The sequence below is a fragment of the Apiospora aurea genome (genome assembly GCF_038362705.1).
Source record: "Apiospora aurea strain CBS 24483 chromosome Unknown utg000001l_segment0_segment0, whole genome shotgun sequence".
NCBI classification, from domain to species: domain Eukaryota; kingdom Fungi; phylum Ascomycota; class Sordariomycetes; order Amphisphaeriales; family Apiosporaceae; genus Apiospora; species Apiospora aurea.
In genome coordinates, this window is record NW_027117388.1 from 4,339,042 (window position 1) to 4,364,797 (window position 25,756).

Here is a 25,756-nt window from a genome sequence, read left to right on the forward strand (position 1 = left end):
CAGGTTGATGGCGAAGTGGAACCGAACTGCCTCCTATAGTCTGGTCTTGGAATTGGTAACATCTCGCTGGGTTTGCATACTTCGCAACAATGCGTAGACGCTCTGCAGACGGGGCATCTCGACACCGGCCTTTTTCGCAATCTTGATCGGATTGCCCAGGATGACTTCCAGCTCCATGGGGCGCCCGGCTTCCCAGTCGAGCAGCATACTGGGTTTTGCGCCGGCATTGCGCTCTGTGCTCCTGATGATTCTCTCAGGGGTCCCTAGATCGTCAGGGAGAGGTTGCCCAAGGACCTTTGGAGCAGCATCCCATATTTCCTGCATGATGCCGGTGATGTGCTCTCGCAACTGGGCATCTTTCAACTGGTCCGCATTGCCAAGCCCCCCCGGACAAAACGGCAGATGGGTTGAAGGCCGAGTTGATGCAGAGCTTATGCCATCTGATGGTCTGGAGTTCGAGTTCGGAGTGGGTTTTGACATCCGGGATCTGGCCGTGTACCTGCCACCATTGCGCAAGATTCGACAGGCAATCCTCGCCCCTCTTCACCACATCATTCATCTGTGGCCCTGACTCCGAATTCGATTCCGAATCCGAGGCCCCGACGAGTCCCTTGCCGAATGGGCCGATGCTAATTCGTGTCCACCTGTTCTGGCGTATGGTGCCCTGCTGGATTTGTTCGGCGCTTATCACGGTAACAGCGCTGAGGATGGGGTTCTGCGGGAAGCGTGTGCGATACGGCTCTTCCACGCCAACGCCGTTTTGGATCAGGACTATGCAAGTTCCGGCAGATACTAGGGGGGCGATCAGAGCTGCATCATCCGTCCGGTCCGGAAGGGCCTTTGTGGTCACGACGACATAGTCCCAATTCTCTGGCGTGGCTGCACCCGACGGGTGAGTTGCACCCGGGACTGCCGCATCGACAGACGGAAAAACGGAGTGAGGCTTGAAGACGTAATCTCCAAACGTGTGAGTCTGCAGAGTCACGCCCGATGATGCGATGATGTCATAGTTGGATCTGGCCGTAAGAGATACATGGATGTTGTGCGCCGGCTGGAAGCAGAAGTCAGCCAAACAGGCCAGACGGACGTGCCAGGGTGCGTGGGATGGATGAAAACTGGCTTACATGATGGAGGCGCGACGCATAGAAAGAGCCTACAGCGCCAGCGCCGACGAAGAGGATGTGCACCGGCCTGTACCCGGCTGGTCAACAGGGACAAAACGGAGACCAGAGCAGGCGCCGTCATACTTTACCGGATCACTGGAACTCATTGCTACGGCCGGAGCCTCTTTCGGGCGGAGGGGGTTGGGCGGAAGGACGACTTGACGGCAAACTCACCGTTGTTACCGCGAAAAGAAGGATGGACGGGTTTGCCAGCGCTGGACTCCAACATGTGGTGGACGCGTGCCTTAAGGCGGAGAGAGCTCGGGCCTTCCCTAGCCGACCCGAACATCGACGCAACGCAACATCGTCCAGATACACTACTATAATGTCACGCAGCAGGGGCCAGATGGTCTCGCCACCGACGAACGGGATGGCTTCAATGCACTCTGCGAATGCTAAGGCTTTGCAGATCCAGCGCAACCTGGCTGGGAGCCGATGCTGCGAGACGGGGCCGAACTTTTTCCCTTTTGCCCATGGCATCGGGCAATCAAAGATCAAGATCGTCTCTCTACTGGTACAGCTGCCTTAGGATGGCAAGACTGGCTGGAAATAAGCAATGGACTGCCACGTGCTGCTGGCATCGCCAACAACAAGACTGCAACACCAACCGCGACGATGATTGTGATGGATGTGCCATTACTCGGGGCAGAAGAACAAGACGTTAGTGAGCCAGCCGTCTACCGTGAAACCAATAGCTGATACGGGCTGAGACGGGGTCTGAGTCGAGTGACGGGAAATCACTGGCCGGAATGCAGTGAACGAATCGAGGAACGGGGAGGAGGAGCAATGCCACTACGACCAGGCCACCAGGCCACCTACCCGAACAGACCCGGCGGCGGTAGTGGATAGCCCGAGTTCTCTTCGTACATAAGCCATGAAAAAGTTTGCACAGTCCCAAGACCACGGAAGGCCAGTCGGGGTTGGAGTCTTGGAGATGGTGTGCTAGTTTGAGAGACGAGAGAGTGCATATTGGTCATGCATTTCATCGTGCATACGCCCCCCCATTGGAGATAGTTGGCTGGGTGGCCGTCCGGGTGGTGTGTGGGGGGATTGGCCCTAGGCCCTAGTCCTAGTACCTAGGACCTATACCAGAGGAGGTAGGTGCATTTGACGTAGGCAAGTAGGGCAGCACGTACAGAGACCGCTCATCTGAACTGTATCCACCCCTTAAAATTAATACTTTAGTGCATTATAAGCTATACTTTTATAATAGATTTATATATTAAAATAACGTTAATTCGCACGTAAAGTAGATAATTTTAATGCTTCAAATATAGTAATTAATATTTAATATATTAACTTTTAATTTTAATTATTATTTTAAGTTATCGCTTTATATTATTGATTAATTTTTAATAAGGCATTTTAAAACTTTTTTTCACGCCTCTTTTAAATAATTATTAAATAAAATGATTAGCACTATTAAATAAAAGTAGCGGTATATTACCCGCTTTTACCGATAAATAGTTAAATTAATTTTATAAGTGTAAATTTATATTAAAATAATTAAAATAAACTAAACACGTATAAATTATAATAATATATAATTTTACGCGTTTAATAATTAAAAGTCTTATATACTTAAAAAAGCGATTTAACGTATAATAAACGCATTTTATTAAAATAAGTTACTATTCACTTTAATTTACTACGATTAACGTAATATTATATTATTATATTTACCCCTATTACTATTAAAGCTTAATTAAACGCTTTTAAGTATTAAGAGGCTTAAAACCGTAATTTTTAAGCCTTAGCCACCTTTTTAAACGTATAGAGAAAAGTTTAAAGATTTAACCGATAAATTAAACGGCTTAAAAAGCTTATAAAAACGATTATAAACGTTTTATAACTATCGAAATAAACCCTTTTAATATATCTACTCGGTAATAAGTTTTTTTAACCGGAAGTTCGTTATAATTAAAATAAATTATTTAATAATATCGAATTAACGAGTTTTAATAGCGAGCTCGCGATTTATTAAGAGAATAACCGTATATATAAATAATAATAACGCGGTATTTAAAAACTTACGAGGTTTATTAATAATACGGTTAACGAGATTTATCGATTTATTTACTGTTTTCTTAATCGATTATTTATGACTTAGTATTATAACTTTAATATTATTAAAGTATTCGAATTAAAAGCTATTTTTATTTAAGTTAAAATTACTTATTAAATAATTATTCGACCTTTAAACAAATTATCGAAAAATATAAAACCTTAAATTTAATAATAAAAAACCGTTATAGTTTTCAGTTAACGTTACGAATTACTCGAATACTCGATATTAAAAGTTAAGGATATAATTTAATAATTTACCTCGAAACTATACTATTATAATAAATAGTATAGTTTAAAAAAAAGATTAATTAATTAAATACGATAAAATATAAAGTAATAATAATCGATTTACGTAGCTTTTATAACTATATTATACTAGCGAATAAAATAAAAAAGGCTGTTTTTATTACCTTTAATAATAATAGCGACGAAAAATAAAATAATAAACCTAAAAAGAAAACCGATAAAACTTATTTCGAGCCGAGGAGGTCATTCCTACTATAATACCGGTAAAGGGACCTCGTAAAGCCGGAAACGAGACCGAGGATTAATCGATAAATACGCGATTTACGAAAATGAGTAATATAATTAAAAGATTTATTATTACCTATATTTAAAAATAATACTTAAATACTAGGTTAATTAGCTAGCCTTAACTAAATTAATATTTTATATATTAAGTAAGTATTCGAAGATTTAAAAAAAGTATAATCGAATTAAAAAAGCTAAGGATTAAAGCATTTAAAAAAGCGCCGGATTAATAGCGAGGATATTTACTATTATACTAGCCTTTTTTATTATTATTAACTATATTTTTAAATCGCGTATTATATTTAATTTAAAGTTAACTTTATATATATTTAATATAAAAGACCGATTTATAAAATATAGTTTAATAGTAAAAAGAAATATAATAATAATAAGTAACCGTTATTTATTAATTCGTAGTTAAAGTATAATTAAAATTTTAATTATGATTAATTACGATGATTAACGCCTTTTTAATTTAATAACGTAGTATATATCGAAAACTTCGTAATTAACGTAGTATCGCTCCGATTATTATATTAACGTAGTTATTATTAAGACTAAAAATTACCGAATAGTTACTTATATAAAAATAATAATTTTAAGTTATACCGAATATTTAATCGAGTAAACTAGTTTATATTAAAAAATATTAATATAAATAACCTTTTATACGCGGCTTTTATAATATAACGGTACGAAATTAATTTATATAATTAAATATATAAAGCACGTAAAACGAAATAATTATAATACGATCGATTTAATTACGTTAATACGTAAATATTAAGTTATTTATATAGATATATTTAAAAGATTTCGATATAAACGAAAAGCTACTTTTTAATAATTTATAATAATTACCGGCTAACGAAAGCGAAGATATAAACTCGGTAAATATTAAAAACCGAGCTTTTATATTTAAATTATACGATTACTCTCGATTTTAAGTAATACGGTAAAAAATTAAATGATACTGATCGCGTTTTTTTAATTATAAACCGTTTATTAAAATACGTATATAACGCTTTTATTATAAACTATACCGGCGAAACCGGCGGAAATATTATTCGTTATTTATACCGGCTAATTAAAAAATAATTAAATTATAAAATTAAATATAACGTGGTTTACCATTAAGTGAGCCGTATTATTAAGAGGCTTAATATTGTTATTTACTTTTTTTATTAAACTTTAATACGTAATAACTTTATTAGTATTATACCGATTTTATTCTAAGAAAATCGAATCGTTTTAACGATTTAAGCGATACGTAAAGGCCGAAATTAAATTAATTAAAAATATACTGCCATTATATACGATGTTTTATACGAAACGTTATATAGTTAAATTAACGGCCGAACTTTATAACGCGAAATCCGATATTTATAATATAAATTAAATATAATTAAAAAGGAGGTATTTCGTAATTATATAGTTGATTTAAATACCCGAGGGTTGTTTTTTAATATTAATATTATGAGAGATATAGTTAATTTCTTTTTAAAATCGCGCGGTGGTGACCGCGTCGATAAGTATTAAGTTAAGCGCTTTATTAACCGTAATTTAAATTTTAAGATTTAAATAAATCGTTAATACGATTATTAAAAGGTCTTTTATAAAGATATAGGTATTATTTCGGTTAATTTAAGCTAGTTACGAATATTAAGGCTAAATACAGTATTTTTAATAAAAATATATAGAATTTCGATAAAACCGGCTTTATAATAAGTATAATCGGGTTAACTTTCATTATAATACGCGCCGACCGGCGTAAAAAGGCGAAGTTAGTTTAATTTAATAATCGGGAAAAATTAACGGTTATTAAATATATTAATTTATAGGGTTAATATATCCCGCCGTTTTTAATCGTTTAAGGTTAATATTACCTCGTGAATTAAGTTATTAAATATAACTTATCGAGTAATTAAGTAATTAAGCCGATTTTTAATAGCTAGATTAATAATAAAACGGGCTTAAATTAAATTCAATACTTCGATAAATATATTAAATCGCGGGTAAAGGGCTTTTATTACTTTTTAATTTTAAACGGTTATAAAAGCTATATTTCGGCCGAATTCGAGGAATATTATAAAAATAATAATATTATTACGCTTAATATATTTCCTTATTCTTTTTACTTACTTTAACCTCTAGATATAGTACTTTATTTACTGTTAAAGTAAGTATATTTAAAAGAAATCTAGCTATTTATTAAAGCGTTAATAAATTATATTACGAAGCTAGAGTTCTTTAACGCTTTTAAGGTAGTGTACTTCACTATTTTTATAGAAAATAATATTAAATCTAGATTTAAAATAGCTAGTTTAATACTTTATTATTTAAACGAGGTAATTAATAAATTAAATATATATTTCCGGACGCTTATATTTAGCCCGTTATATTTAAAGACAGCCGGTATTTATAACCTTTAAACGCTATTTAATCCTTAATAAACGACTCTATATTTTACTTTTATTAAAAGTAAGGTCTCTAACTATTAAAAAAGCTTTTTAACGTTAATTTTAAATATTATAAATTAAATAACGAAGGGTATAAACGCGATAATATATTTAATGATTTTTATACGCGTAGAGATTTATACTTTATAAGCGGTTAATTTAGCCCTTATTAAACGCCGGAGAGCTAAGAAATTATAAGTTTAATTTAAAAGAGCCCTCATTATTTAAAAATTTTAAGAGCTATAGGATAAAAAGGTAAAAAGAAAGCGTTTAACGATTAATAAAGGCGAAACTAAGGGTCCGTTAAAACGGAGGGTAACCGGTAAAAAGCATTGCGGTATTTACGAGGAGATAGGTTATAATATATAAATATACGAAAAGGAAATAGAATTAAGTAACGAATTAAATAGCGAGTAATTTTAATTAATTTAATGCGTTATAGTTAATTTAATTTATATAAAAAGGCTAAGAAGTAAAAAAGGTGCGTCGCTAAATAATATACGTCGCGTAGTAGTAAACTATATTACCGTTATTAAACGACTTTTCGAGGTATAAAATAATAAAAACCCGCTTTTTTATAAAGGTTAAAACTATATCGTTACTAAGCGGCCTTTTAAAGCGCGAAATAATAAAGAGTCGCCTTTTCGTAAAAATTAAAACTATACCGATTTTATTATTTAAACTTCTTGATTTAAATTAATGTGGTTTACTACTATGCGACGTATATTATTTAGCGACGCACTTTAATTTAATTCTAATATAATTAAACTTTAACGCGTAACGTGGTTTACCACTACGCGACGCATATCACTTGGCGACGCACCTTTTCCACTTCTCGACCCTTTTACATAAATTAATTCAACCACAACGCTTAAAATCAATTAAAACTACTCGCTATCCGATTCCTCGCTTGATTCTATATCCTTTTCACATGTTCGCGCATTATGACCTGTCTCGCCGCAAACACCACAGCGCCTTCCACCGGTCGCCCTCCGCTTCGACGAACCCCCATTTTCACCTTCATCGGGCGCTGAACGCTTCCCTTTTGCCTTCTCGTCCTGTAGCTGCTGAGATTCCTCAATAGTAAGGGCTCCTCCAAGCTGGACTCGCGACTTTTTGGCTCTCCGGCGCTTAGAAAGTGCCAAATTAGCCTCCTCCAGCATATGCATCCTATCGCGCATAAGGGTCATTTCATGGGCCATTTTGGTCATACCCTTCGCCATCTGGTCTACCGCATCTAAAATCGGCGTCGGAGAGCTTCCTTGATGGGTAGACACCCTCTTTTTGATATAAGTAGAGTGCTTAGTTGTTTGTTGGGGGTTGGACGGCGTTTGAGGGTCGTAGGTACTGGCCGTCCCTGGACGGGATGGGTTAGGTGTAGGCGTCCGGAGACGCACATTCAGCTTGCTAATTACCTCGTCAGGGTTATGAGGTACTAAACCAGATGCGCTGAATCCAGATTTGATGTTGGCTTCCGTAAAAACAGTAAAATGCGCGGCTTTAAAGGCGATAAAGAACTCGAGCTTGGTAATATGGTTTATAGAAGCCTTGATAAATAGCTCGATTTCTTTCGAATAAGCACGTTTTAAAGGCGAATAAAGTGCTATATCGAGAGGTTGGAGCAAGTGCGATGAATGGGGAGGCATACTAATAGTGATAATATCGTTGTCCTGGCAGTATGCCTCGAATTCGGCCGAAATGTGGCTCTCGTGGCCGTCGAGAATCAGGAGGCGGTAGCGACCCTTCGTCTGCGATCTGGTATGTTTATCGAAGTGTTTGATCCAGTCTAGGCCTGTCTCGTTGTTGGTCCAGCCATTGGAAGTCGGCTTGATCACCCAGTCGCCCGGTAAATCGGTTTCGCGGGACCAGTTCGCGAGGTGATATTGGCCTTGAACGATCAAGAACGGCGGAATGCACCAGCCCTGCGAATTAATGCATTCAATCGCCGTTGACCATTCCCGATTACCAGGCTGGACCGACTTCGCCTTTCCACGCCGCTCGGCGCGTGTTACGACGAGTGTTGACCCGATCATGCCCATCATGAAGCCGGTCTCGTCGAAATTCCAGATGTCTTCGTCGACGATCCCGTATTTCGCCTTTATATTCGCGACCAGCGCAAACCAGGCAGAAATAACTTTAGAATCCTCGCAAAGAGCCCTCTGGTAATCGTACCGACGATTCATTTTGGTCTTCAGGTCCGGGTTGCGGTCGATAAAGCGCCTGACCCAGTGCTTGCCGACGCGGTCGCCGCCGCGCGACGCGGTAAGGAGATTAGCCATATCTTCTACACCAGCGAGATCGGGAGGCATCCCTCGGATATCCAGATCAATTATATGCTTGCGAAGTACCTCCTCTTCAGTTGGATTTATTTTACGTCGTTTCGGTCGGATTTCGCGTTCTGAAGTTCGGCCGTGGATTCGATGGCGTAAAGTTGATTCGGGTATGTTGTAAGCTTTTGCTGCTGCTCTTTGGCTTATTTGATTCGGTCCGTTTCGTGTCGCTTGAATTGCTAAAACTATCCGATCTTCTTGGGATTGATTAGGCATTATGGTTGTGGAGGTATTACGCGTTGAAGTTTAATTGTATTGGAATTGAATTGAGGTGCGTCGCCAAGTGATATGCGTCGCGTAGTGGTAAACCACGTTAATACTTTTATAATTATAATGCCTAATTAATTCTAAGAAGATCGGATAGTTTTAATAATTTAAGCGATATAAAACGGACCGAATTAAATAAGTTAAGGAGTAGTAGTAAAAGATTATAATATACCCGAATTAATTTTACGTTATCGAATTTACGGCCGAACTTTAAAACACGAAATCCGATCGAAACGATATAAAATAAATTTAATTAAAAAGGAGGTATTTCGTAAATATATAATTAATTTAAATATTTAAGGGATGTTTTTCGATTTCGCTAGTGTAAAAGATATAGTTAATTTTTTTACCGCGTCGTGCGGCGGCGATTACGTCGGTAAATATTAAGTTAGGCGTTTTATTAATTGTAACCCGGACTTAAAAATTAAAATAAATTATCGACATATTTATTAAAGGGCTTTTTACGAGTATTTTAAAGTTATTTCTATTTAGTTTATATTAATCGTGAATATAAAGGCGAAATACGGGATTATTAATAAAGATATTTAGAATTTCGACGAGACCGGTTTTATAATAAGTATAATCGGGTTAATATTCGTCGTAATACGCGCCGGGCGGCGTAGAAAAGTGAAATCGGTTTAACTTAGTAATCGGGAATAGGTAACGGCGATTAAATGTATTAATTCGTAAGGTTAATATATTCCGCCGTTTTTAATCGTTTAAGGTTAATATTACCTCGCGAACTAGTCCCGCGAAACCGATTTATCGGGTAATTAGGTGATTAAGCCGATTTTTAATAATTAAATTAATAACGAAATAGGTTTAGACTAGATTAAGTATTTCGATAAATATATTAAATCGTAAACGAAGGGTCGTTACCGCCTCCTAATTTTCGATAGTTACGAAAGCTATATTTTAGCCGAATTCGAGGTATATTACTAAAATAACGATATTATTACTATTAGTATACCTCCCTATTTATTATATTTATTTTAACTTTTCGATATAATATTTTATTCGTTTTTAAAACGTGCTTATTCGAAAAAATCGAGTTATTTATTAAGGCTTTTATAAACTATATTACTAAGCTCGAGTTCTTTATCGCTTTTAAAGCCGCGTATTTTACTGTTTTTATAAAAACTAATATTAAATCTAGATTTAACGTATTTAATTTAATACCTTATAACCTTAACGAGGTAATTAATAAGCTAAATATGCGTTTCCGAACGTTTATATTTAATCTATTTCATTTAGGGACGGTTAGTACCTACGACCCTTAAACGCCGTTTAACCCTTAATAAATAACTAAGCACTTTATTTATATTAAAAAAAGGGTATTTACTAATTAAAAAAACTCTTTAACGCCGATTTTAAATATAATAAACTAAATAATAAAGGGTATAATTAAAATAGCCTATAAAATAACCTTTATACGTAATAAAATATATATATTAAAAGAAGCTAATTTAACATTTTTTAAGCACCGGAGAATTAAAAAGTTACGAATTTAATTTAAAAAAGCTTTTACTATTAAAAATTTTTAGTAACTATAAAACGAAAAAGTAGAAAGGAAGCGTTTAACGCTTAATAAAAGTAAAAATAAGGGTTTATTAAAGCGGAAAGCGACCGGTAAAAGGCCCTATAATATTTACAGCGAAATAAATTATAATACGTAAATATATAAAAGAATATAAAATTAAACGAGGAATCGAATAACGAGTAATTTTAATTAGTTTTAAACATTATAATTAAATTAATTTATATAAAAGGATCGAGAAATAAAAAAACTACGTCGTTAAGTAATATATATCGCGTACTAGTAAACTACGTTATATTAATAATAATAATATTATTATTTTAATAATATACCTCGAATTCGGCCGAAATATAGCTCTCGTAACCGTCGAAAATTAAGAGGCGGTAACGACCTTTCGTTTACGATTTAATATATTTATCGAAATGCTTAATTTAGTTTAACGTGGTTTACTACTACGCGACGCATATCACTTAGCGACGCACCTTTTTTACTTCTCGACCCTTTTATATAAATTAATTTAACCATAACGTTTAAAATTAATTAAAACTACTCGTTATCTAATTCCTCGCTTAATTTTATATCTTTTTACATGTTCGCGTATTATAACCTGTCTCGCCGCAGACACTATAACGCCTTTCACCGGTCGCCCTCCGCTTTAACGAACCCTTATTTTTACTTTTATCGGGCGTTGAACGCTTCTTTTTTGCTTTCTCGTTTTATAACTATTAAAATTCCTTAATAATAAAAACTCTTTTAAGCTAAACTCGCGACTTTTTAGCTCTCCGGCGTTTAAAAAGTGCTAAATTAGCCTTTTTTAATATATATATCTTATCGCGTATAAAGGTTATTTTATAGGCTATTTTAGTTATATTTTTCGTTATTTAGTTTACCGTATTTAAAATCGGCGTCGAAGAGTTTCTTTAATAGGTAAACACCCTCTTTTAATATAAGTAAAGTGCTTAGTTATTTATTAAAGGTTGAACAGCGTTTAAGGGTCGTAGGTATTAGTTGTCCCTAAACGGGATAGGTTAAGTGTAAACGTTTAGAGATACATATCCAGCTTATTAATTACTTCGTCAGGGTTATAAGGTATTAAATTAAATACGCTGAATCTAGATTTAATATTAACTTTCGTAAAAACAGTAAAATACGCGGCTTTAAAAGCGATAAAAAAACTCGAGCTTAATAATATAATTTATAGAAGCCTTAATAAATAACTCGATTTCTTTCGAATAAATACGTTTTAAAAGCGAATAAAATATTATATTAAGAGGTTAAAATAAATGTAATAAATGGGGAAGTATATTAATAATAATAATATTATTATTCTAGTAATATACCTCGAATTTAACCGAAATATAGCTTTCGTAGCCGTCGAGAATTAAGAGGCGGTAACGACCTTTCGTTTACGATCTAGTATATTTATCGAAATATTTAATCTAATCTAAACTTATTTCGTTATTAGTTTAATTATTAAAAATCGGCTTAATTATTTAGTCGCCTAGTAAATCGGTTTCGCGGAATTAGTTCGCAAGGTAATATTAACCTTAAACGATTAAAAACGGCGGAATATATTAGCTTTACGAATTAATATATTTAATCGCCGTTGCCTATTCCCGATTATTAAACTAGACCGACTTCGTTTTTTTACGCCGCTCGGCGCGTATTACGACGAATATTAACCCGATTATATTTATTATAAAGCCGGTCTCGTCGAAATTTTAAATGTTTTCGTTAACGATCCCGTATTTCGCTTTTATATTTACAATTAGCGTAAACTAGGTAAAAATAACTTTAAAATTTTTATAAAAAGCTTTTTAATAATCGTACCGACGATTTATTTTAGTTTTTAAGTCCGGGTTACGGTCGATAAAGCGCTTAATTTAATGCTTATTAATACGGTCGCCGCCGCGCGACGCGGTAAAAAGATTAGTTATATTTTTATACCAGCGAAATCGGGAGGTATCCCTCGAATATTTAAATTAATTATATGTTTACGAAGTACCTCTTTTTTAATTAAATTTATTTTACGTCGTTTCGGTCGGATTTCGCGTTTTAAAGTTCGGCCGTAGATTCGATAGCGTAAAATTAATTCGGGTATATTATAAGCTTTTATTGCTACTCTTTAGCTTATTTAATTCGGTTCGTTTCGTGTCGCTTAAATTATTAAAACTATCCGATTTTTTTAGGATTAATTAAGCATTATAATTATAAAGGTATTATATGTTAAAGTTTAATTATATTAGAATTAAATTAAAGTGCGTCGCTAAGTAATATACGTCGCGTAATAGTAAACTACGTTAACGTTATAATTAATTAATTAATTATTCTAAAAAAGGTGCTATATATAACGCGTTAAAAAATAAGGTGGTTAATAAGGGTGGATACAGTTCGGATGAGCGGTGTCTATACAGTATATATATACATACCCAAGGTTACCTACTAATAAGGTGTGTAAGTGCAGGTGCTTTCCGTCCATTCCCCAATCCAGATAGTCGATCCGACGTAGTATTAAGAACTTCAGCTGGAAGCGAGCTTCTTCGAGAAGCGCCCGCAGCTGGCCTCGACGTTTGTGATTCGCCGAGGGAGTTTGGACACAAGAACGAACGAATGCTTACACCCCCTCTCCTCGGATGACAGAGAGAGTAAGGTAATCGGATTTGATAAGGCAGACAGACCCTCACTAGCGTCAGGTTAGGAGGTTAGGAGGTCTTGCAGGTTCGCAGGGCATCGGGCATTAGGCCATCGGCGGGCGGACTCGAGCATTGGCCAGCCGCTGCAAGCCTCTCGGCCTCCCACGCTGCACCATGACTTGACTTACTGTACGTGATTAGCATCGTGGCATGCGGACCCTGCTGTAATGTAATCCTGTCGCATCCTGTAGGAGATCCCGCCCTTCGCCTAGCTTCCTCATCCTCCCGCTCGCGCGCGAACGACCGTACATACGGGCAGGCAGGCAGGCAGGCATGTCATGTCATGTCATCCATCCACCTAATGTAATGTAGGTATGTTCAGTACTTACATACGTAGGTATCCTCTATCTCCCCTCCCCGTACCAGGCGTAATCAGTTCGCCCACCTTTTTGTTAACTCGACGGCGATGGCGGATGGGGTAAAGTGCCAGTAGGTATCCATATCAATCGCCAACCACCTGCCGGTCACAAACCCCCTTGCCATGAGCGTCATGCTGCCAAATGCACGCCCAAGGCGCCTTTGTTAGCATTACAGCATGTACGGACTGCAGTGTTCTATTCTGAATTCCTGTTGTGTGTGACGACCCGGCCGGCTCCACCCCATACCACCTTTCGTCCTCGTACATAGTGTGTGTGGTAGGTCGTTGTCACCTTGTTTGGAACTCGAGGAGATCCAGCTTTTGCGCTGTCTGCCTGTCACTTGAGGCCAGTCAGCCAGTCTGCCAGTCCTTGTCCCCGAGCTACTGCTAGCGCAGTGATTTGTGTTCCCCCCTTCTCTTTTTGTATTATGGGACCAATCAATGCATGGGAAATGCTGTCGATTGCCATACCGACCCTGGTGCCCATCTCTCACTTCTCCTGCCTTGGATAAGAAGTCGCCCGCGCCCTCGCTCTCCTTGCCCTTGACTGCGTCGCGAGTGTCCGGATAGTTAGTTGTCTTCCAAGTGCCTCCCTGCCCTCCCTCCCTTCGACTGTGCGTAGAGCTCCGAGGGCTCTCGATTTGAGTTGGTGGTGAAGCGTCGAGTCGAGCCGTCTGCGCGCGAGACACTCACTGCGTCTCTCTCCCACGATCCCTCCAATAGGTCTGAGCTTGCCAAGCTGACCGTGTGCATGTGTGAGTGCCCACTCTCTGGGGTTGTAGCTGACACTGTTGTGGACTCTTGATCTGGAGTCTTCGCGGAGTTGGCTACTTACAGTGGACTGCCTGCGAGCTACGGTGGACATTGATTGACCTGGCCCCGACCTGGCAAGCTGCTTACGTGCTACTTACACCTAGCTACCTAGGTACTGTATGTACTTCCAGCAAGCCAGCACCCAGCACCCAGCACCCAGCACCTAAAACGTTGCCCAGCTTGGCCCGGGTCTGGGTGCAGCCCAAGCAGCCCCGGTTGGCCCATAAGTTGTTGACGTATTTGCCCGTGTTGTTACGAATTGGGCAGCTCAACCACCTTTCACACTTACACGCTGGAACAACTCGAGATCCATCACGGCCTGCATTTCGTGCCAAGCCGCATAGCACCCCAGACACAGCGAAACCTCGACTGCCTTACAGCGGATGCAGAGAAAACCTTTCTGCCGATATCAGTTGCAGAGCTCCAGTTGGCTCGCATCAATCCCATCTCACATTTGATCTATTCCCACCGGCACCCCACGCACAAGTTTACCACTATACCAGTACGTTACGTAGGTACTTGCTGGGTTGACCCTCGACGTTCGACCCGCCGCCAACCGTTTCCAAAGCAAGGCAAGGCTGGATACGATCAGCTGTGAGCCGCCTCTTTTTTCTCCCCTTCTCTCTGTCTTGGTTGCTTCAAAAAAAAAACGAAGAGGAGGAGGAAGAAAAATAAAAACCCCACCCACTCAATTGACGCTTTTCTCGGATTCCAAGGATCGGGGCTTTCACGTTTTTTTACCTTTTCGTCGTCGGATTGGTCGATTCCTATTAGTCGGACGCTTCGGGATCTGGCTCTTAAGTACTTAATCTACCACCACCTACTTGCCTGCTACCTACTGTACGCTACCTACCTGTTACGGGTCCTTCTGACCAACTTCCCCCCCCTCCTCCCTCCTCCGGCCACGCTACACTTCACTGCTATTGCTACATACCTAACCCTTGGTTCAAGATGCGTGCATAGACGAGTGGGAAGGAGGGGGAAAGGGAAAGAAGGGGGGATAGTGCTACTTACGTCTTCTTTACACGAGTCGTTTGGAGCCGGGTTTCCCTGCCCCCATTACTTGTTCGTCCGGCCACTCTGTCACGGTTGCTGCTGCACGCACAGCTTTCTTGCCGCAACAGGATAGGACAGTGCAGTACAGTACAGGCGCGACACGGGCACACATCCCTGGCAAAAGCCCCCCAATTTGTCGTACAGGCTCTCCAGTCGCTCCTCCCTGTGTGCTCGCTAGGTACTCGGGCCTTTCATCCCACCTTTTCCCTCGGCGCAGTCCTCTCGCTAGCTGTTGCCGCCGGCGTGACGGTAACGCACCAGCCGAGCCCTCATCAGCCTGCGACAGAGCCGGCGTATCAGTAAAGGCATATTGGTCCGCATCTTGGGATTGAAACTTGACCCCTCTGGGACCCTCTGCGCACCCTTTGTGCGCCACTTAGTGCAATACCCCCCGAAACTTCTTTCCGGCCTTGTGCCTTCTTTCTGGAATTCCATTGTTGTTATTACTACTGCGATTAGTCTGCTTTCTGATCCCCAGACTTTCTCCCTCCCCCTCTCTACACACACGCTCGAGAGAATGCTGATAGACGGGGGAGAAATGGGCCTGCGAGGCCTGTGTTCGAGGTCATCGTGTTAGCAACTGTCAACATGCTGGTAAGTGAGAGCCTTTATTGCCGCATATCATATAAATTCATACCTTTTCTTTCTTCTTTCTCTCTCTCTCTCTCTCTCCAAAAACCAAATCCCCAGGTATTTGCTGGCCGACTGGCTGGATGGGCTGGCTGGCAGTCTCATCCACTGCCTGCGAGCAACCAGCACAGCACAGCACAGCACAGAAAGGCAAGGCAAGGCAAGGCAAGGCAAGGCAAGGCAGGGCATGGCAGGGCATGGCAGGGCAAAGCAGGGCAAAGCAAAGCAACGGTCGCGGGGCAAGAACCGGCGCAAACCACCCACCACCACGTTGCCTACACTACCGACAGCTCACGTAGAGCTTCAACGGTCTCGGTGCAACGGTCTTGATGCACACGCTCGCCCGCCCGCCTTGCCTTTTGACCAGAAAAAGAAAGAAACCAAAAGCAAAGCCTGTCTGCCTTCCTCCACCCACAAACATACATCCACGTCGTGTCGCAACCATCAATCTTGTAAACATGTCAGATCGCTGCTTTGTTCAGTTCAGGTCTATGCACATGTTGCTAACATGATTGGCTCTATCTGCTTCAACAGACCGGCCCTTGCAGCATATCAACAAGAAGGGCCGCCCCGTCTCGCAATGCCAGCACTGCCGTGCCATGCGAAAATCGAGGGCTTCTCACGTCAAATGCGACTGCGGCGAAAAGACACACAAATGCCAGCACCTGCAACAGACGGTGGAGGGACACCACGACAGCTGCTGCTGCAACCACGGAGGCCGATGCACCTGCTCACACAAGAAAGAGCCCGTGCTCGACACCGTGCCCGAATCCGAATCGGACCAAGAGTGCCTTGCTACCAAGCCCAAGTCGACGACAGTCCGCCGCCGCCGCGCAAACACGGCTCATTCGGAACCTGTTCTAAGCTTTGACGAGAATGGCCACCACAAACCTGCGCACAAGCACAACAAGGCGTCGCAGAAATGCGGGCCCTATACATTGAGTCGGGGCCACTCCATGCACAGCAATAGCAGTAGCGGCAGCATGGCGAATCGGTCGGTGGATAATCTCCTGCATGGCAAGTCGGCGAGCAAAGCCCGCAACAAGGATGTCGCAACACTGAGCGGGCTCGAGTCGAGGGGCGCCCGGTCGGAGCAGGTTTCTCCATCGTTGGGAGGAAGTTCGACTCTGCAGCAGCTGAACGGGTCCTTGCCGCCCTTGGATCTCTCGGGCATCCAGTATCCCGAATACACGCCCTCGTTCGACTTGTTTGGCGGCTTGTCCGACCACGAGCCCCCCATATACAGTGCCGGACTCAGCGCCGTGTCAGTCGACTGGGGCCAGTACGATGGCCTCGAGCTGAACGGCGACAGCTTTGCGCCTTCTAGCTTTGACCAGGCCCAGTCGTTTACCGGCTTTGATTTAGGTTCTACGGAGCCAACCTTGACGTCGAACTCGGGCGATGTCTCGGAGACGGAGGATTTTGCCCCTGCATTTAGCGAAGCACAGATTGAGGGTTTCCGACAGAGCGCCGCAACCAATTATCTGAACATGTCGCAGAGCCAAGGCTCGATGCTCACCAGTGGCGACGTCTCTAACGTTGACCTCGACCAGTTCAAAGGTGCGGCGGCCGCTAACAAGTTTCTGCCCAACCTCGGGTCGCTCGACGACGCGGGAGTTGGTATGGCATCACTTGACGAGGATCATTACTGGCCCATGAGCAGCTTTGCAGACGGCGTCACCGAGTCGCCTGACCCTGTGACGTCGGCGTTCTGGGACACTCAATAACGCAAGTCGCGCCTAGCTTGCTGGACACGTCACACGGGCTCGGGCAACAGATTCGCTTTTTTTGAGATGGCATTCATTTACAGGCGCTGCTTCCGCATCGTTCACGATACCAATGACGCGATATGTCCCATCTATGTACTTTTCTGCATCCTACATTATTTCCAATGGCCTTCTGCTATCGGCTTTCTTCTCTTGGATTCGTCTTGCACGATGACAATCATGGACGGCGCGGGTTTCTGAAAAGCAAATTTTACGGAGAGTATAGGTCAAGGGGCGTTTGGGGGTGTGTCATTATTTTCCCCTCCCATTTTGGGTTCCTTCGCGAGACCAGCCCAGCCGAGGCGTACACATTCCGCCGTGGCTTGGCATTTACCCACTCTCAGGACGGGGGTTTGTTTCTTAGACATGCAAGACGACGGAGCTATCATGGATGATTTCCTGGGCCGTTTGCGTTGCACAACACCACATAGAGGTAGAACGTTTTTCTTTTTCTTTTTTCTTTTTCGTCTTGTTTTTTTTCTTGTGTGTTCGCCTTGTCATGGTTTTTGTTGGCTTTTTGGGTGGGTGGGGGGCGTCGGAGCTATAGAAGAAACAAGACATGGAAGGCAAGAAGGACGGTTCTCATTCCGATGAATTCATGCTTGGCTTTTTTTTCTCTTCCCCCGTATATATATTCAGTCAGGCCTTTTCCACTTTGGACATATTAATCCAGAGCGACCCTTGCAAGCGGGATGCTAGGTATGATGACGACATGACGGGCATTGGCGTGCAGGTATCTCTGTATTCGGCCGAGCCGGCGGCTCAGGGCCCAGCTCAGTTGATCAGGATCTCTCGATGGGGGGTTTAAGTAAAGACAAGCCTCTACCATACCTGATGCACTGCACCTACCTCGTCCTGCCTACATAGACAACATACCTAATGTACCCGACCGAGATGCATGTAGGCCAGGGTACGGTCCATAAATAGTTTGCCAGAGGATCCGCCGGTCGCCCAACCCCCGAAGAGGCACACGGAGGCATGGTGCACCATCAAGGGGCATCTACATCTGCATCTGCATCTGCATCTACATCTACTATACACGCCGAGGAGGGCGTTTGAGGAGTAGGTTACTCGCCTGTTCCTACATGAAGGTCGATGAGCTGCCGCACAGCAAAGCAGCAAAACGTTGATGAACCCGCTCTGTCCCCCTCCTCGGCGATCCACAGGACGGCTGCAAGTGTGCTTGGCATACTTTACCTAATGCGACGGGCGTGGGGGGCGGAGGTGCAGATGGTGTCGAAAATTTTCATCTTTCGCTTACAATTTCATGGTGCAGTGCTTCGCAGGCCCTCTTCCATGCGTCGGTCCCGTCTTTGCTGGTGCGCTGCGGCGCGGCGCAGATAGATACTGGGTACCGTTACCGGTTGATGCCGATACCGACACTGATACTGATAGTGATAGTGATAGTGATAGTGATACTGACAGATACACATCCTATCGGTCTGCCGAAAAGGAAGGTGAGTGGGGATGGCCAAGGCCGAAGCAGAGTGTGCTGAATCAGGGCAACCAAGCGCCGTTGCTAGCTCGGCACACCATGACTTACTTATAAGACGGTCGGATCGGGTGGTTTCGGTGGTTTCAAGGCCCCCTGGCCCCCTGGCCCCCTCCCCAACATGGACTGGATTGGTGCTGGCGTTAAGCTCTCGACCTCGGCCGAGCGGGCGGAGTGTCGTAATGGCATATGGACAGGTAAGAAAGAGTAATTGACTAGTAGTCTGGTGTCTGGTGTCTCGTTGCTGCTTTTGTTTTCGTTTTCCCTCCCCCGAATTTGTCGCAGCGAAGCAGCCGCCGCGGCCGTTGAAAATAGGTTCGAGTCAACCCGCACGAAGCATCGTGATCCTGTCATGGTGTCCAGATCTGGGATTGGCCGGCCAATGTGCGCTTGAGACGCCAAGCTTAGTCGAGTAAAAGAGTCGGCGTGCCGGGTCGGTATAGTGTGGAAATGGGCACAAGGGTCCGTCGCCTGAGACGTGGCTTCCATGCTTGGCCTTGACGACCAGCTCCGGAGAAGAGGGAAGAGGAGGGCAGCTGGGGAAAGGGGGATCCAGATCTATTTATCTTGGTCCCTTTTCAATCGCTCCTGGATGCACCTAGGTTGGGCTTCTTAACTCCCGCCACATTTTCCCCGATGTGAGTGGTTTTCTTTCCAGATAGGCCACGAGGCATTTACCGAATCTCGCGGGTCGATATCACTATCGGATCATGTCTCACGTTGTCACGATAATTTCCCGCGTCGATTATGGGGCCCTCAACAGGCTAAGATGCAAGTATAGCAATCTTCTATACTACCGTACCGTAACGTTATACACCCACTCAAACTAGGCAGGCAGTAAGTAGTAATAATGTACATACTCGAAAGTGCCGGGGACGCGGGACGCCCGGCAGCCATGTTCACATGGCTCGGGTAGCGACTTTGCGGTATGTCTTGCCAATACGGTGCTCCATATGTTCTTCCGTCGTCATGATCTTGCCCGTCGCCGGCACGCTGCCGTCCAACGGTGCCAGTTGCACGTCCGTGTTCCCGTCCACGAAGAAAGCCATGGAATACCTGCCCTGCCCGCCCCGGTTGATGACCCGGTGCACCGTGCTCTGGTAGACGTTCGTCCAGACCGAGAGCATGTCGCCAATGTTGACTACAAGGCACTCCGGGTCAGGCTCAATCGCGTGCCACTCCCCAGTTCTGCCGTCCTGGACTTGTAGCCCGCCGCAGCTATCCTGCCACAGGAGAGTGATGGCACCTAGGGATCCGGATGTTAGCCACCGGAACCGGGCAAGCAAATGCGGGCAGTGGGCTCCATCGCCTACCAAAATCCGTGTGCGCCCCTGCTCCCAGCTGCCGCTCATCGGAGCTCGTCTGAGGTGGGTAGTGCAAGAGCCGCAGGATGCAGACGGGGTCGTTGGACATGAAAGGCACGAAGATGCCGTCGCCGTAGGGAAGGCCCTTGGCCAGCATCTCCATGATCCTGCACGCGAGGTTGAACATTTCCGTGTAGTACTGCTGGGCGGGAATCTTGAGGACATGGTCCTCCAAGCTGGGAGGGAAAATGTTGGGTCCCATCAGCTGCGGATGGCTCCTGACCCGCTCGTCGTCAAGGTCCATGTGCTGGCCGACACAGAAACCCTGGCCTCCTCAGTAAAACAAGCTCTGGCGGAATGGGGCCGGGATCGTGTTGTGTTCGCCATACCTCCTTCAAATCAGGTAACGCGTCGGCCTGGAGCACCTGCGAGCCCATCAGCTCATACCCGCGGTTGGTCAACGTCGGGTGGACGAGCTTGGCCTTCTCTTCCAGGGGCAAGGCGAAGAGAGCCTCGGCCGCCCTTTGCATCGAGTCTTGCAGCCCCTTCGAGATACCGTGGTTCGCGACCCGGAAAAACCCACTGCTGATGCAAGCCTTCCTGACTGCATCCACGGCGCCAGCTGCCGCATCAGACAACGGGTCTCTCAAGTAAGGCCCGATATCAACGGTCGGCACTTGGAAACAGGGGCTTGGCTCCAGCATAGTGCTTGTCTCGTTCTCTCGTGATGGCTGCCAAAGGTTTGTGCCTCAAAACGTACGTAACGTGGATGACGGATCAGTCGTTATTTGGCAGGCTTCTAGTAGTCGTGCCACTTGCCGCGTCCTGGTGTGAGGGGTGATGCTGAGATGGTCGCCTGATCCAGAACTTGCTGGCAAAAGACCCCGCGCTGATGAGAGCAACCCGGGGCGGAGGGCGCCGCATACCGCATCGCCCCTAGCTGCAGAACGCAGGCCGTTCAGCCCCCCTCGCGCGTACTTTCGTTGGCACTACTAGATACACGGCGATGCCTTCAACCTGTGTTGCAGTATCCCGCATATATCTCGGAAGGGCGCACATGTCCAACGTCACATGCTGGGGTACGCTGCTACGATGTGCCCCCGGAATTCGACGATAGAATCTCCCCAGCACCTGGCCCAGAAGACCGGTCTGGGCCAAGTGCTGGGGAGGGAGAGGGGGCCTATGATATCAATTCCCATCCATACACGGGTTCACACTGCCCTGTAGCCCCAGGAAAGGAGTCGGATACGGAGCTTCAAGCTGGGCTTGGGTATAGGCTGAGCCGAGCCTTCGAGGCACTCGACAACTTACGAGGTCCGCAGACGGGGGACGGCGCAGCTTGCCCTTCAAACGTAGACACTGGGAACAAGGTAGGGAACCAAAGGCCCACGGCCCCAGTCCCTTCAAGGACGACGTAATGAAAGATTCCCTGGATGGCGAGAGGGGGATTCCGCACCATAGCGTGCCGTTTTCATACGACTACGCATCTAGGCAACCCATTGCGACAACTCTACTGTCTAGAGCAGTTGCCAATCTAGATCATTGCAGAAATGCCACGATTACTTCAGGATTATTTCCGGATAGCAAGGTGATACAAGGGTGAGGCGTGACGAGCTACTATAGTACAGTTGAGATTTACATTTTGTGAGTTCGTTGACTATGCCTACCGTGGTGTTACCGACTTGAGCTTTCGTTGGACTGAAGCTATGACAGGCCTGGGAACTCGAAGTCGCTGTCCTAAAACAAGAGCGCCAGTCAAAAGTGCCAAAGCGCCAGCCTGATGGGCAGCGGCTAGGGAAATGGGGACCATGTAGATCAGGGTAGTGATTCCGAGTGCCACCTGCAGCGAGGCCAAATGGACGATACCAAGCGTCCCTTTCTTTGCATCCTTGGGCAACACAGCAGCGACTCGACCTGTCCTCGAGTAAGCAAAGAGCGCGAGCACGGCGCAGAAAGTGGTGGTGGCAAGGATGCGGTGGTCTAGCTGAACCAGACTCGGGTTCTCCAGCATATTGCGCCACCAAAGATCCGATCCATCTTCCTTGCGCGAGTAGAACTTATCCCAGAGCTCCGACTTGGGCGGTGCTAGGCCGAGCCCCATCTTGGGAAATTCATTGTAGATGAGTCCGGCGTCGAGCCCAGCAACCAAGGCGCCCGAAAGAACCGTGACAAAGACCAAGGCTGTGAGGGCGGTCACGGACCTGCGGAACGGCACGAGGGCGGGGTTCTTGAGCGCGTCAATGACCTTGGCAGCAGCGGCCGGGTCAGCCACCAAGCGCCTAGCCCGCAAGGCACCGAGGCCGGCAAGCAACATCCAGCTGTAGCAGACGAAGGCCGTGGCCAGATGGGCGGTGAGCCGGTACTGGCTGACACGAGGGTGGCTCCCCGGCGCAAACAGGTCGTCCTTCAGGCCGCTTGCTACCATCCACCAGCCAATGGCGCCCTGAAAGCCGATCAGGCCGCTGATGCCGACCAGGTTCAGGGCCATGCGCTTCGTTACGCGACGGCGGGCGATGAAGTAGATGGTGGGCAGGACGAAGGACATGCCAATGACGCGACCCCAGAGCCTGTGAGCCCATTCCATGAAGTAGATCTTTTTGAATTCGGCCAAGTCCATATGGGAGTTCAGCATCTTGAACTCGGGGGAGGCACGATACTTTTCGAATTCGGACTCCCAGTGGGACTGGGACTGTGGCCAGAGCGAGCCGGTGACGGGTTTCCATTCTGTGATGCTCAGGCTATGCCGAGAGTTAGCGGGCGTGTTTTGCCAGGCAGGCAGGCAGGTCAGGTCAGGTCGGACGACACATACCCGGACTCGGTCAGGCGTGTAAGTCCGCCAAAGACGACGATGCCGAAGACGCTCGCGGCGCTGCCAAGGAGCCAGTAGCCAACGGCCTTGTCGTTTGTCTCGGGCCAGGCGGCCTTTGCGGGGGAGGCTTTGGTCGCGGCCGAGTTGAGGGTGGCGGTGGCGGGCTGGGCGTTTGTGCTCGCTTGTCGTACGATGCGCAAAATTCGCGAGGGGCGCATCGACGGTGGTTGTGTCTGTTGTCGCAGGCATTGCCGACAAGCAGCGCGGGCGACGGGGGCGAAGGAGGCCCTGAGGGCAATCCTCCGCAGGCCAGGCAGGAGAAGGGAGGCCGACATGCTGGCTTCCTATCCGGGGTCCGGTGTGGTGAGAAAGAAGGATGTCGGGTCCAAGATTTGTCTGTTGGACGGAGAGGGCAGGAATTGTGAACGCTCGAACGTTTTCCGTCGTTCGGTTGCCGCTTTCTCTAGCGCCCCGCCATGCATCTACCTATGTGCTAGTACTCATTGGTCTCCGTGGTCAGTGGTCAGTGCCACCCCTACCAGGCTAGGGATCTAGATTAAGTGGTAGTAGTAGGTACGCCTAGCACCTAGCTTGAAGGCAGTCGTACAAACATCATAGGTGCATTAGCTAGGTAGGTACGTACACACCCCATCCGCCTGGCGCGCTGTCACTCCTCCCTGCTATCATCTTCGCCCTTTTGCTTGGCCCCGAGTAAGACTTCCCTCAGCGACCTCCTCGCCTTCTTGGTCCTCTCGTACAGAGGCTTGTGCTCTTCATGGATATCGTGCACATCTTCGTAGTCCACATGGACAAAAGCTCGCTCGACGTCGCCAAGACCTGCAACGCACCGCGAATAACCCAAATCAGCCACCGCTCCCGAATATGGGCAAGCATTGGCGCTGCAGCATGGGACCACGGCATGACTCACCTTCCAGTTTTCTTTGCAGCGTCTGGCTCACGTCGTGTGACACCCGCAGCGCTATGTCTTGGTCCATGATGATGTCGACCTCGACGTAGTATTTCTGCCCGGCATGGTATGCGCGGCACTGCGTCTTCGTTAGTCCCGTCCCCCGGCACCGCTCGGCCTGGCTGCTTACCGTCTCGACCTTGTCAATTCGAGCGTCGTGGGTCATGCTCATGTAGATAAGCTTCGACACAAAGTCTCTGGGCGCTGCTTTGCCCACAAGCAGCCATACTTGCTCAAAGGCATTGGCCACCCACGAGCAGAGGATGAGGAGCGCGATGCAGATGGCCCCGATGGGGTCCAGGTACCAAACCACCCGGTTGCCGACCACGGACATGACCAGCCCGAAGATGTTGACAACAATGTCATTGCGGTGATCAACCTGGCCTAAAAGTCAGGCTTGGCCATGCGTCAGGCGCCTGCAGGGGCATGACTCACAAAGAAGACATGCACCGAGGGGTACTTCCGATATGCCAGGCAGTAGAGCATCATACTGCTCTTGGCGAAGATGGCAACCGCCACAAAGAGAATGGGGATAATGTGCAGCTCCTTGGACTCCGTCGCTCCACCGCCCAGTGTTCGTGCCGACTCGACCTACGTTGGTAGATACCAGGACAGGGTCAGCTTAGGCTGAAGACACTCCCGTGGCTTATATCTACAGACATGCGTATACATGTATATAAGAAACACATGCGTATAGGGAGGGGCCAGGACTTACCAGAAGTTGGATGGCTACTGTTGTCATCAAGGCGCAGAAAAGGATGATCCCGATGGTCTCGATTCTAGTCCTTCCCTATACGTTCGCCGTTCAGATGCAGTTCTTGTCCACGGATCATCGGCATGCCCAACTTACCACGGGGTACTTGTACACGCTCGCCCTGGCGGCAAGCCAAGAGGTGATGAGCATAACAAAGGACGATACAAGGTCCATCTGCCCACCGGGTTAGGAGGTTACTTGTTTCTGTGGAGCCAGGAGGGGTTCTACGGACAAAGGCATCGGCAGCAGTTGCGAAGAGCTAAGCACCAGGGGTTAACACAAAGGCGTATCCCGAGAAACCACAAGGTGAAGGTTGTTTTACCGAGAGCGAGCCTGTCGATACGGCGGCGTAGAGCTGAATCACAAACAGGCAGAAGTTGACGACGAAGGAGCCCACGACGGCGAACTTGATCTTGGGCGCGACGCGGGCGTCCTCCTCGAGCTTGAGCTGTTCCTCGTCATCGGCGCCGAGGAACTGATCGATGAGGCCGTTCTGGCGCGTGTAGAACTTCTTGAGCTTTCTCTTGTTGCATTCGGGGTGGTCGATTTTCATCTGACGTTGGGTGACATTATCACGACGGTGACGGCCAAAGTTCATGGGATCTGCGAGGCCGATGGTGTCCTCGGCACCAGTTGTCACTGTATCTCCAGTTTGGATGGCAGGATCTGACAGTTCGGGCTGGGATAAAAGGTTCTCTTGTTCGCCGTGGGCAGCAGTTCGGGATGGCCTGGCGGGGCCAGAGCCAGAGGAGACGGGCAT

At 45.5% G+C, this 25,756-nt stretch overlaps 5 protein-coding genes across 5 annotated transcripts; 1 reads left to right on the forward strand and 4 right to left on the reverse strand.

Moving 5' to 3' along the window:
* Positions 1-33: 33 nt before the first annotated feature.
* PG986_001355 (2-dehydropantoate 2-reductase) lies at positions 34-1,270 on the reverse strand (the record flags this gene model as incomplete). The annotated part of the gene is made up of 4 exons (XM_066837577.1): positions 34-348; positions 398-1,051; positions 1,125-1,191; positions 1,248-1,270. The coding sequence occupies 4 exons, from the start codon at positions 1,268-1,270 to the stop codon at positions 34-36; spliced, it is 1,059 nt and encodes a 352-aa protein (XP_066706470.1).
* A 14,491-nt stretch (positions 1,271-15,761) lies between these two features.
* Positions 15,762-17,631, forward strand: PG986_001356 (Copper resistance protein CRF1; the record flags this gene model as incomplete). Its single annotated transcript, XM_066837578.1, has 2 exons — positions 15,762-15,868; positions 16,453-17,631. The coding sequence occupies exons 1-2, from the start codon at positions 15,863-15,865 to the stop codon at positions 17,629-17,631; spliced, it is 1,185 nt and encodes a 394-aa protein (XP_066706471.1). The 5' UTR covers positions 15,762-15,862.
* A 2,430-nt stretch (positions 17,632-20,061) lies between these two features.
* On the reverse strand, positions 20,062-21,170 carry PG986_001357 (2og-Fe oxygenase family protein; the record flags this gene model as incomplete). The annotated part of the gene is made up of 3 exons (XM_066837579.1): positions 20,062-20,408; positions 20,476-20,791; positions 20,856-21,170. The coding sequence occupies 3 exons, from the start codon at positions 21,168-21,170 to the stop codon at positions 20,062-20,064; spliced, it is 978 nt and encodes a 325-aa protein (XP_066706472.1).
* A 959-nt stretch (positions 21,171-22,129) lies between these two features.
* On the reverse strand, positions 22,130-23,610 carry PG986_001358 (cytochrome oxidase assembly; the record flags this gene model as incomplete). The annotated part of the gene is made up of 2 exons (XM_066837580.1): positions 22,130-23,204; positions 23,276-23,610. 2 exons carry the CDS (start codon positions 23,608-23,610, stop codon positions 22,130-22,132), a joined length of 1,410 nt encoding a protein of 469 aa, XP_066706473.1.
* A 332-nt stretch (positions 23,611-23,942) lies between these two features.
* On the reverse strand, positions 23,943-25,756 carry PG986_001359 (cation efflux family protein; the record flags this gene model as incomplete). The annotated part of the gene is made up of 7 exons (XM_066837581.1): positions 23,943-24,112; positions 24,204-24,621; positions 24,678-24,833; positions 24,958-25,032; positions 25,093-25,170; positions 25,229-25,255; positions 25,319-25,756. The coding sequence occupies 7 exons, from the start codon at positions 25,754-25,756 to the stop codon at positions 23,943-23,945; spliced, it is 1,362 nt and encodes a 453-aa protein (XP_066706474.1).